The sequence below is a fragment of the Dasypus novemcinctus genome, chromosome 11, assembly GCF_030445035.2.
Source record: "Dasypus novemcinctus isolate mDasNov1 chromosome 11, mDasNov1.1.hap2, whole genome shotgun sequence".
Taxonomy (NCBI): Eukaryota; Metazoa; Chordata; class Mammalia; order Cingulata; family Dasypodidae; genus Dasypus; species Dasypus novemcinctus.
The window spans coordinates 18,987,431-19,000,438 of record NC_080683.1 but is presented as its reverse complement, the minus strand read 5'-3'; the positions used below and the strand labels follow the sequence as shown (position 1 = coordinate 19,000,438).

The following is a 13,008-nucleotide window of genomic DNA, read 5'->3' as shown; positions in this document are numbered from 1 at the left end:
TGTATTCTCAGGCTTTTGTTTAGGCAGTAATTGCTCTGTTTGGCCAGTTTCATTTTTCTCCTTTCAGATTTTTCAGAGTCCTAAATCTCAAATGTAAATACATTTCTGCTAATATTTCCCAAGGTTGAAAAAAAGGTATTTTTTCTTTGGAAAGAGCTATTTGAAGGTTAAAAGACTTTTTTGAAATGCTCCTCTGTGTTTGGATTCCAACATCTCCAGTGGTCAACCTCTCAGAGATTTCAATGACCATCAGAAGACTAAAGGAGCGGTCTCTGAGGAAGCCAGGGCCTTGCAGTCATTTACAATAAAGCTGTGTTCAGAAGGGCAAGGAGGGCTGTTGTTTTGGTAACATGGGAAATATTTGGTCACATTTACCTATAATTTATAATCCTTCAAGAAGGGATTTGTTGCTCCTTTTGATAAAATCATGTGAAACAGTAAGACAGTTGATATAAAAATAAAGTCAAAGAAATGGATCAGACACCAGAAGAATATATTGTTAAGAGCCCACCATTTGTACCACAGTAGAGTAGAGTGGGCATAGTTTGTGGGTGCTGGGGAGCACTGGGGGGAGCTGATGTTGCTGTGAAGGAGAAGATCCCCCTTGATTCAAGAAAGATGAAGGTCCACAGCATGGGATTGAGAGCTGGTTGTAGAGGAGAGGGTAAACTTTGTCCTGACCTTAATCAGAGGTACATGAAAGAATTTCAGGAGGGAGTGTAATCCTGATGTTTTCTCTTTTCTTTGGGGAACTATATTTTATGATCCTCGTTGTAGGGAAAAGGGAGTGGGGTTAAGTAGGACCTACCCATTTAAGGAGAGAAGACTGTAACCCAATGGAGAGAGATGAGCTAAGTAGTAAAGAAGAGGGCTACCTTGCAATCACTAGAACACAAGCATATCTGAACCACAGCCTCTGGGCACAGCTTGAGGCTCCAGACCCCTCTACTTTGCATTCCCTGCTCCCACCCCACACCCATGCACACACGTACACGCAATGGTCATTGGGCCAAGGACACACACATACACCATTCTGGGGTGCAGAAGTCACTCCCATGTTGATTCAGCAAACATTTGTTGTGGAACTGGTAGATGAAAGGCCTTCACTGCTGGGTGCAGTGGAAGATCACCTGTAGGATAAAAGTCCAAAATGCAGGTGTACTATGTGCAAGGTTTGTTGTGCTCTGGCTCTGCTCTTGCCTCCAGCCTCCTTCCTCCCTACTCCTTTTTCCCAACAGATCCAACTGCCCCATCTTACTGATTCCCTGGCTGCATCACAACCCTGCTTTCATTCACAAAGTTTCCTCCCGTCCGAATGCCTTTCTTCTCCATATCAACCCAGCTCAGCTTGCTAACACTAATCCTCCTCCAGTGTAACTTCTGCTAATGGGACTTTCATCCCTTCTGGCAACACCCACCCGCAGAATTAAACCCTCTCCTCTGTGAGGGCACTGAACCCACTGCTACCCAAACACTTCTAATTCCTAATTGCCCTTTTGAAAATTCCACTGAGGAGAAGGGGGTGTCTTATTTCTCAGTTCATCCTCTGTACTTAGCCAAAGCAGGATTAAAACCTTTGCAAGTCACAATTGCTGTAAATACTATGGCATCCTCATACTCTACATGTAATTCCAGATAAAAACAATGCTATGCCCCCCAAAAATCCCCCAAAAAACTCACAAGTATGTTGATTTTAGAATAACTTATGTCTAGATTGGTATAAGTGAAAACAACTGAATAAATTCACCAAAACTGAAATTTTCCCTTAATGTGCAGCACTTGCTGCAATGGCACCCTACCCAGGGCTTGCTCTGTCCTGGAAGCCAGCCATGCATTTAGTCTTCAGTGCTCAAAGCACAGATGGTGTTTAATAAATGTTTGGATAGATGGATGGCTCAGTGAATGGTCTGGTGTATAGTCTATAGCAGTACTATATATATATAGTGTGTGGAGAGAAGCAAGCACTTTAAGAGAGGAGCAAATCCAATGCTGTGGGATTGTGGGGAGGGTGCAGGTGCTTCTGCTGGGGAAACTAGGAAAGCCCTCATGGAGGAAGATCCCCAATAAGGTTGACTGGAGAATAAGATGAAAGGTAAGTGGAGGGTTGTCTACTTGTCTTCAGTTGAATTCACTGAGGAATTCACACATCTTGTATACCTAAAAAAGATCTGTGCACAGTTTTAGTTTGTCAAAGGGCTGCTGATGCAAAGTACAAGAAATATGTTGGCTTTTATAAAGGGTATTTATGTTAGAGCAAAAGCTTACAGTTCCAAGGCCATGAAAAGTCCAACTCAAGGCACCATAAGCAGTGCTGTCTCACCCAAGTCAGTTGCCACATGTTGAAGCAAGATGGCGGCAGTTTCTGCCGAAGTTTCTCCCTTCCACTCTGGGCTGTACCATCTCACCTTGAGCTGCTGTGGGCCCAGTCTCTTGGGGTTTCGTGATTAAGCAATCCTGTGGTCTTCTCCTGGCATAGGGATTCTTTCCTTCTGGGTCTCCTATATCAGTCTCATCTCTTCTCCTCTCTTCCCAATTTTAGCTGTAAACTGTTGTGCTGAAAGCAAAACACACTTTTAAAAGGGGATGCAGAATTAGTTTATTAAGCTAAAGTTGCGTTAATGCAGGAGCAGCACCAAAAGAGGTTTCTGCACAAAAGGTTGAGTTGGGAGAGAAGCTTATATGGCTGCTTGAGACATAGGGAAACTATAGGGCAGGAATGGGGAGGCATACTGGGGACATGATTTAGGTTTTCATGTGTTTTCCGTGTATTCCGAGGCTCAGGGGCTGTTTGTGCAGGGTGTCCTTGAGGCCCAGTTTGCTAATTAGCAAGCAGGATATTGATATAAGCTGTGGCTATCTGGTGAAGATGAGCAGGCCTTGCTGGTGTCAGCTTGAACTCTTTGTTATAGTTCTTACTCCCAGGCTGGGGCAGGGGTTTTATCGGCACCACACGGGATTATTGATATGTCAGCGTGCTTCAGTTAATCTCTGTTTTTTCTTTATAACTTCCTGGATAAAATGGAAGCTCAAGCCAGTCAGGATGATTAGTAAAATCATTTATCATTCCAATTTCACAAAGCTATCAGGCAAATGGCTCATCTCTCCCCCGGGCCTCAGCTGTTGTCCCATAGCAAGATCAAAAATGCAGAGCTCTCTCTCTACTTCTGTCTGTCTGAATGAATCTGTTTCTATCAGACCCAGCAAAGGGGCAGGGAATCAACCTGACTCACACTTCATTGACATAGTCCAATAAAAAGCCCTACAGCAATCTTATTAAGTAGTCTAATCAGAGGCCCCTCAGCTGAATTTAAAGCAATCAAAGGGTATCACACCCAGAGGAAAAGATTAGTTTACAAACATAATGTTTCTCTCTCTTTGGGATTCATAAAATAGTCTCAAACTGGCACACACAGTTAGATAAACCTGTTTGCTTAGCAAGAGGGCTCATAGTTACAGTTATTTCTTTTAAAGTACATGGTTTTCCATCCTGTTCCTTTCTGAGTGTTTGGCTTTGTCCAGTTTCGTAGTAATGTTTATGCCCTAACAGTGCCCACTCTTCCTTTGTGCAGCCCAGTGGCTCACAACTGGAGGAGATTTTGCCTTCCAGGAAATATTTGGCAGTGTCTAGAAGATATTTGGTTGTCACAGCTGGGGGTTGGAGGGCTACTGGCATCTTGCGGGTAGAGGCCAGGTATGCTCTAAACATTCTACACTGCACAGGACAGCTCCCACAACAAAGATTACTCAGCCCAAAGTTTTAGCAGTGCCAAGGGTGAGAATCCCAGAAGGAGCGGGAGCCTGTGTCACTGATGATGCCTTGGCAGTTTAGCAAGATAAAATCACCAACTTTCCAGTTGTCAGTCTCCACTGGTTCCTGGTGCAGGAGGGAAGGGGATATTGTGACTCTGTGTGTCTGACCCCGTGCTGGTACTTTCTCCTTTTCCCTGCCCTCACCACCCAGTGAGATTGTTAATCCCACTTTACCGATGAGAGTTAGTTTCCTGTGTGAAATGACTGGTTTACAGCTGACCTTTCTGATTGCAAACCCAGGCCTTTACCGTTGCCTCAACATTCCCTCTTTGCATCTCTGCAGAACCTGTGTTCTCCATACAAGAGTCCAGGGATACCTCGCCTACAGTGCGGGGCTCACCACTGACGCAACTCAGTGGCACCGTGTCCAGGGAACCTAGTGTTCTAATTCTAGCGCTGTGCTAATTTGCTGTGTGCAAAGTTGCTTCACCTTTCTGGACTTCAGTTTCTTGTATGTATACCAAAGGGATTAGACTAACTCGTCTCTCCTGGTTTGACCTGAACTAGAGTAGGTTACTCCATGCCCATCTATCGGGATGACAAAATTGAATTCTTTGAAGGGTGTAATTTTAAAAATATTTCTCCTTCTATACCCCAAAAGCCCTTCCCCTCCTCCTCTACTCCTACCTCCCCCACATACACTGTTATGCCCTTAAAGATCTAGCTCAATGCCTGGCTTATGGTTACTAATTTGAAATTATAGTAAGAAAGTACAAACAACTGAGTGTTTTCTGGAAAAATACCTACCCCCAATTTTTAAACTGGAGCTAAGCATATCTTTCTCTTAAAATTATTGATCTGAAGCAAAGCCTCAAAACCAACATTTTCTCTGAATTGGACTTGAAATCTGTGAGGGTTCAGCTTCTTTCTGATAAGTTGCCAGTTGTTTAGATCTAATTGCTCAAGGGAAGTGCTGGGTATTTGTCTCTTATTTTTTCTCACTCATGTAATGTATGTTCATTGTTGACAAATTTTAACAAGTACATGTTAAAACTAAAATCACTTGTAATCTTCTTAAATATAAACACTGAGAACATTTTAAAATTACATTTGTCTGGACTTCTTTTCTATTTTGTATATAAGTGTATGTATTTAAACTAAAAATGAGAACATACCCTACTGATTGTTCTTTCACTTTCCCCTCAGAGGGCTGTGTTTGTTGATCATGGCTTTGAAGCCTAACAGCCATATGAATCAGTCAATCTCTCCAAGCCTAAGTGTTTTAACTGTAAAATGGAGGTAGCAGATAACCTAACTCTACTTGTGAGAAACAGAGGTTGCATAAAATGCTAGCAAATTATAGATGTTCAATAAAAAAGAGCTATTATGCCTCATATCACCTTTATTCTTAAGTAAATCATTTATCATGTTTAGGGTTTTGAAGGTCTGAGTAGAAGTCAAAATACTTCTTTACTTTATCTTAAGGAGTTTTTGCTTAATGTTAAAGCAAAATGAAATGAATCAGCAAGTTGAGACTCTGGTAGACCATAGGGGGGTGTCCCAGGCATTACAAGGGCACTAACAGCTGTGTGTGGAGAGGAAGAAGAGCTGGTTACACAAAGCTCCCCAAGAAATTCAGGACAAATAATAATTATGGTTCTTAGGGGAAGTTGGAGCCTTTAATGAAATCCATAAAAAATCTGCTTGGGAGTACCACCAATGGACAAAGGAAATCATTGACCAAAGAGTGACTTCAGTCATCAAAGAAATAGTCCTCCTGTTCCTTCCTCAATGTTGTGATTGACACCTTAACTTTACTTTAGTTCACATGGATTGAGCAACTAAGCTGTGACAATGTGTGGTGCTAGGAATGCAACACGCACATGGTAATATTTGCAATTTGTTACATGTAAAACACGGCTTTACATGTGTTTATCATGTAACCTTGGGTTATACTATTATTGTCCTCATTGCCATTTTACAGATGAGGAGACAAGACACACAAAAAGATTAAGTTGTTTGCAGGAGGGCACGCTACAAATGTCAAGGCTGGGATTTGGCCCCGACCATGTATTGGGCTCCAATGTCTGACTGATTGACAGTGATTGATGGATAGAGTATAACAACCAAATTGAAAAGTCACATCCTGGTCTGTGGTCATCTGGGAATGGTTTCTGGTGATACCCAAAGGAATATAGGATCCTTTACATTCTCCATTCAAGAAGTACTTGCAGGAAGCTGATGTAGCTGAAGTGGTTGAATGCCTGCTTCCCATGTAAGAGGTCCCAGGTTCCATTTCTTGTACCTTCTAAAAACAACCAAAGTGGGGAAGCAGACTTGGCCCAGTGGTTAGGGCATCTGTCTACCACATGGGAGGTCCGCGGTTCAAACCCCGGGCCTCCTTGATCTGTGTGGAGCTGGCCCATTCGCAGTGCTGATGCGCGCAAGGAGTGCCGTGCCAAGCAAGGGTATCCCCTACGTGCGGAGCTCCACGCGCAAGGAGTGCGCACCATAAGGAGAGCTGCTCAGTGCGAAAAAGAGTGCAGCCTGCCTAAGAATGGTGCCGCCCACATGGAGAGCTGACACAACAAGATGACGCAACAGAAAGAAACACAGATTCCTGTGCTGCTGACAACAACAGAAGTGGACAAAGAAGATGCAGCAAATAGACACACAGAACAGACAACTGGGGCAGGGGGAAGGGGAGAGAAATAAATAAATAAATAAATCTTAAAAAAAAATAAAAACAACCAAACAAATCAACAAAGGAAAAAACCAACTCTTATTGGGGAGTGGATATAGCTCAGTGGTTGAGTGCCTGCTTCCCATGTACGAGGTCCTGGATTCAATCCCCAGGACCTCCTTAAAAAAGTGCTTGCTCTATGTCAGGTCCTTTGCTAAGCTGTGAAAATACAAAGGCAAATGATACCAATCCCTGCCTCAGCGAGCTCACAAATGATTAGGCAAAGCAGTTTTGTAAATGGAGCCTTGCAGCAGAGAGTGATAAGTGCCTGAATGGAGGTAGGTACAGGATGCTGTCAAGCCAAGGGTAGAGCTGCTAGTCACCCCACACAGCCTGACTGTGCCCAGAAAAGTGAGCCTCTGCAGGCCAAGGTGAGAAGTGTCTTCTCCTTTGGTACCCTTGAAGGGGCCTGAGAACTTTCCTGACTGCAAGGGACTCTTGGTGAGGGGTGTCCATGGCTTAGGACACTACTGTCTGGGCAGCAACCTGGGGACAGCCTTGACATATCTTTCCATCTCACAAAGCATGCCAACCAGAGGCAGGAGGGAAAGGAAAGATATTCTCTGATGCTGGGAAGGTGGGGAGAGGGGAGGGGTTCCATCTGGGTCCTTCTATCACTCAGGACAAGGACGGAGATGTGCCAGCTAGTCCTGCCCAGGCCAGCAACTCGCTCTGTGACCTCAGGCAGGTTGCACGGCCCTTCTGTGTTTCATGGATCTTCACCCCAAAAATAAAAAATGGAGAGCTTCTTTCTCCCCCACTACATCTTGTAAATAGTCTTTTATAGCATATATTATAATTATTTGAAAGTCACTCTCCCCACTGGGTATTTTGAAGGTAAAAATCACATCTACTTTTATAAACTTTTATCCCAAACATAGTGTCTGACACATAGGCACCCTTAAAATTGACAAAATGCATATAAAAAATAATTTAGCAAGATAAAATCACCAATGAACCAGTCAGACATTAAATTATTTGAGGATTTTTAGTTTGTTCATGAGATCAAATAGCATATATGACAGGGCTTTGAAAAACTTCTAAATACCTGGTACTACTGTTGTTCCATTGCAGCAGTTTCCAAACACTTGATTCTTGGATCAGCATCAGAGTCCCTAGGCAGCTAAAATGTAAATGCCTTCCAAAGATTCTGAGTCAGTAGGTCTGGGGTGGGGCTCAGGAGTCACTGTTCCAGGGCTCCTCAGGTATTTTAGCTTGCCTGAGGGCAGGTTGGGGACCCTCGTGCGCCCTTCCACCTGGCCTTCCTTCTGCGCTGCTCACTGTGAGGACGCAAAGGGATGGTCCTGGCCCAGGTCTGGTAGGAAACGTGGGGAGGGCCGAGCCCCACTGTCCCATGGCGAGGACTTGAGGAAGGTCTGCCAATGGCTGACTGCTATCATCGTTCTCCTGGAGGCTATTGACTAGGAAGATGGAATGAATATTAAGGTGCTGAGGACAGGCTAACCTTCCCTGGTTAGTGTAACGTTCCTAAAAATCACTGTTGGTCTCCTTAGAGGTTTCGCTTAGTTTTCCTTTGCATGTTTCTGAGTTATTTTCCATTTTTTTCTCCTCTTTAATTCCCAGTGATCTTCAAAGTAGGCTGAATGACAGTCTCCTTATTCTGTGATAGGCTGTAAGCACCAGGGGTAGGATTTTTTTAAAGCGCTCAGCTCATGATGCTGTAAATGCTTACTGTGGGTGATATAACCCGATAAAAAACCAGCTTGTGACGGAGAAGTTCTGGAAGCCAGTGAGTATATGGCCTGGCTTTAGTTCAGCTTCTTTTATTGCTTATTTGAGAAACTCAGTAGTTATTTCTCAGGATCCATTCCAGTTTCCAAGTGTCTCAGCCTGTTACTCCAAATGTAAATTAGGGCAGGAACAATTTCTGACTCTTAGTTAAGTCATTGTCTTGATGCAGGGAGCAGTCTCCAAATACCTTAGCATCATTTAGATAACTGTACTGTTCTTTAGAAGATTACAGGTTTAGAGCAAGGAGAAATTGACACTACACAATGTTGTTATGTTTTATGTTTTTCTTCATCTGTAGTAGAGCGTTGCAGTTAAAAACAGGGACTCAGACACTCTGGATGTAAGCCTTGCGTCCAGCACTTATTAGCCGTGTGACCTGGACAAGTCAGTTGAAGCCTCCTTTTTTCAGTCTCCTCATCAGTAGAATGGGGATAGTTAAACTTCCTTAGAATTCTTTTTGATGATTATTAAATAAGATACTACATCCCAAAAGCTACGCAAAATGCTTGGCATGTAATAATCCTTTAAATGTTTGCAATATTATTCATTCAGTGAACAAACATTTCTTTTAATAACTCCTAAGTGCCATTTTCAAATAAAAAGACAAATTATAATCTATGCATTGACATGAAAGGTTATCTATAACATATCATTAAATTAAAAAGGTACGTTTATGTAGAGTGACAGAAAGCAGACCTGGAATCAATGTCCTAGGAGAGTAATTTTTCAAATATCTTTCTCCTTTAAACCTCCATTTATTGAAATATTTCCAGCTCCAGGGCCTGCCAGGGGATACCAATTCACACCAGGGAAGGAAACATTCAGGAAAAAAAGTAAGTTGATTATATAATATGAAGTTTTATAAATAATTATATATATGTATATGTGTATGTAAATATATATATGTTGCAGATATATAGTGTGTATGTGTTTGTGTGAGGACACACATGTATTTAAGCACAAAAATTAGAAAACAATCTGCAAGAGGTGAGGCATAAAAACATTGTAGAAGGAAGAAATATGGTCACTCTACAATTAACCCAAGCAGCTTAGAGCTCCAGTGGTAATTTCCCCGTCTGTATTTTTCTAGCTTTTGTGATAAGAGATGACCTTATTACAGCCCAAATTCCTTGGAAACCTTCCTCTCTAAATTCCTGTTGCCCTGATAATTTGTACCATATCATGTAAGAATTTTAAAAATATGTCCCTGCAATTTGCTTTCTTCATATATTATATGTGTAAGTCTTGTCCCTGGAAATTAATTGTAAGTTATGTTAGAATAGGAATTGTGTCAACTTTCCCCGTACATACCACAATTGTTGATATAGCAGAGGGTAAGTAGTATTTGCTTAATAAATACCCATTGACTGATTGACTGCATGTCTGGTATTAGTCAGGTTTGGCCATGCTATGCTGCAGTAATAGCTTAACTCTGCAATTTCAGTGGCTTAACAAACAACAGTTTATTTTGTGCTCAAAAAAAAAGTCTGATATGAATTGACAGGGACTCTTCTCTGTTCAGTGACTCAGGGATACAGTCTTTCTCCATCTTGACAGCACCAACTCAACACATGGTTTCTGAGTTTGCTTTATCAGTGATGGCAAGGGCTGGAGGGGGCACACCAACACCTAAATGCCCCCAGGCCATTTCTGTTCAAATTCCCATTTATCAGAATTCAGTCCCATGGCTCCAATCCAACCACAAGGGAAGCCAGGAAATACAGGGAAGCCCTGAGATATTCGGGGAGCACTAACCTTCCGTGCCACAGGTTTATGTTTATATCCTCCTACAAAATAACTATGCCACCTAGTTAGTGCCTCGTTAGTGTCAGTAGGACTAATCACACATCACATGGATCATTAAACTTGGCTTAGTTTGTGTCAGTAACAACGTGTGTTAGAAACTGTTTGCTAGGATTCAGAATTTGTTCACTCAGCAATTATTTGTTGTGTGCTTCCTCTGAACCAAACACTATTCTAGGACCTGGGAATACAGCAGGGAATAAAAGTCAAAAGACTCAGCAATGATGGAGCTGATTTTCTAGTGGAGGAAGATAGACAACAAATAATGTAACAGAGTATGTCAGCTGGTGATAATTAGTATGGAGAAAATAAGGGAGAGAAATAAGGTATATCGGTGTGGAGGAGGGGGTTGGATTGCAAATTTAAGTAGATTGATCAGAGAAAGCCTCACTGAGAAGGTTACATTGGAGCAAGCAGCATCCCGGAGGTGAGGGGAACAGTCTATGGGTATCAGGGCAAGGGCATACCTGTTGCTTTTGGTTAATGGCAAGGGAGCAAGTGTAGCTGGAGGAGTGTGCAGGAGGGGGGAGTGGTAGGATTGGGGGTCTGTTGAGACAGACGGCATAGAGTATTCTAGGCTACTTTCAGGTCTTTGGCTTTTTGTTCTGAGTGGGATATGAACCCTGTTGGGGGTTTTGGTCAGAGGAATGACATGATCACTCTGGCTGCTATGTTGGGGCAAGGGTAAAAGCAGACACACCAGGTAAATGTTATTGCCTAGCCTCCAGGTGAGAGACGGCAGTGGCTTGAACCACTTCCACCATCCAAAAAAGTTGGAGGGAGAATTTTCAAGGGGAAAAGTGATGCACAAATACAAGGTAGTTATTTTTGCTAACGTGATGTTAATGTAGAGTCTAATTGGAATATAATTTATTATTATCAGTAGTCCAATAATCTGTTGTTTCATTTATCCATTCAACAAACTGTTGAGCACCAAATGTGTGCCAGGCCCATGCTAGTCACTAGGGACAACAGATAAGACCTGACTTCTGCCTTTAAGGAAGCATACATCATAGTAGCATTATGGAGATGACCTAAAATATAACATCATCATCATCAAGAAAAACAGCTTTATCATCCCTTTATAATTACAGTGAATGTATTAGTCAGCAGTTACTGAGTATTTACTATGTTCCAGACATGATGCCTCTGGATATTATGATGATGATATATGATTGTTTTTATTATTTTATTTATAGTAATATTACTCTTTATAACCATGCTATACTGTTACAAAGTTAGAGAAGTAGTGACCACAAACCTAATACAGATGCCTAAGAGTCAGTATTATTTCCATGCGCTATACTTATCTAAAACCCAGACCAAGAAATACATTATATTTTTCCTATTTTCTTTCCTTATTATCTATAAAAATCATGTTACTAGTACCTCATTCTCACTGATTTTTGTCAACCTGTCATGTCCTCTTTATTGCATTTTTTTCCTTTTAATTCTCTGCTTTGAAGAAGGTTAAGCTGAAATCGTTGCTCAGCCCCTAAGATGGTGCCATCTGCCTTGCACGGGCTTTTCTGCCTCTGCACCTGCCTCACTTTGGTTCATCCTTTTGACTGGCAAGACCCAAATCCTGTTACCTATATTAAATTCTCAGGTAAGAGGTATATTTGTTCAAGGATTTGAGCGACTCACGTGTTGCCAGATTCTGAGTGGCCCCAGGGGAATTGCACGGATGTGGGATGATTAAGCAAGTCCTATTAAGAAATACACTCATGGCAACCCTCTATTGTGGGGCCCTCACTTTCTCCTGGTTCCACTTGGAACTGAAGAAGCTCCGGTCTTCTTTAATATCATGACTGCAGGACAAAACCAGGGTGAAATATTTTAAGACAAACCAGAAGCTCAGCTTGAGAACTTCATCAGCTCCGTGCCCTTTCCCCCTTAGTACCTTAACTCACTCCCACTGCAGCTCAGTACAGTACACAGGTCCTTGGCATTCACTGAAAGGCAACTTCAAAACCTGCTTCCGCAAAGGTGAAGCAGAAGCAGGTGTCTTAATCGACAGGCATGGCCCGGGTTACTAGTGCAGCTGCTATGAGAAAGTGGCAGCTTAGGGTCTTGGAATTGGGAGGGAAACAATCTTTTCCACCTAATAACAGGGAGAAACGGAACAAGTAGTTGTGAAGGAGCTCTCAATGAGAACAGATCTCCCTTGCATGTCCTTTCTTACCTCGGGTTGAAGGGAATGGGAGGAAAGGAAGCCTTAGTTGAGTCTAGGAGGGATGGTCAGAGTGTGATGGCTATCTCCAGACAGGTATACCTAATGTCACCAAGAAGGACATTTATTTAAGGAAACCGCTTCTAGAGCCTTGTGAATTCCTGCTAACCTCAGAGAGTTGTGATGCATGAACTTCGCTACCCAGTCTCATGATGTGAGGAGGGTAGGTGGCCTCTGAATGGCATCACACCATCTTTACCCACAGACTTGTGTACCTGGGTAGATGTGGTCCTCCTGGATCTAGATGTTCAGGCCTGATGGATGATTCTTAGCGTGGCATTTACAAAAGAGCTTTTCATAACCCAGTGCCTTATAAATAAGCCATACTCTACTTTGTAGTGGGGGAAATGAAGTCATCAGGAGAAGGCAGACCATCTTTTATAGCAACATTTGCATTGGAAATGGAGTGATGCTTCACAGGTCCAGTCATTCAGTAATCAGGCAGCTAAGAATCAGGGATACAGTGATGACTGAGACAAAGAACTTATAGAAAACTCCAAGGAGCTTGCAGTCTGCCTGGGCCGGTGGGGGCGGATTCCAGGGACCTGTGGGAAGAAACAGAGTGGGGCAGGGGATGAGAAGAATGGAGCCTCATTTATTGGGGGTAGAACATGGGAATTTATACTGAGGGAAGGGAACGTGTCCATGGGTGATAGGCTGGTTTTGCGGGTGGCAGACGTCTAAGGAGGGGATTGGCTGAAAGTTCGTGCCGGGTCTGCAGAGTTTC

The 13,008-nt window shown here is 42.7% G+C and overlaps 1 protein-coding gene across 4 annotated transcripts in view; it reads left to right on the top strand.

The window, feature by feature from the left end:
- Positions 1-13,008, top strand: part of PLA2G7 (phospholipase A2 group VII) — a 49,532-nt gene that overhangs the window by 16,570 nt on the left and 19,954 nt on the right. For 2 of the 4 annotated variants that reach the window (XM_058306833.1, XM_058306834.2), the window contains exons 2-3: positions 9,019-9,078; positions 11,515-11,657. In XM_058306833.1, coding sequence (XP_058162816.1) covers positions 11,549-11,657 — 109 coding nt within the window. In that variant the 5' untranslated portion in view covers positions 9,019-9,078; positions 11,515-11,548. The remainder of the gene's footprint in view (positions 1-9,018; positions 9,079-11,514; positions 11,658-13,008) is intronic. The other 2 variants (XM_058306836.1, XM_058306832.1) reach the window with 1 other exon arrangement.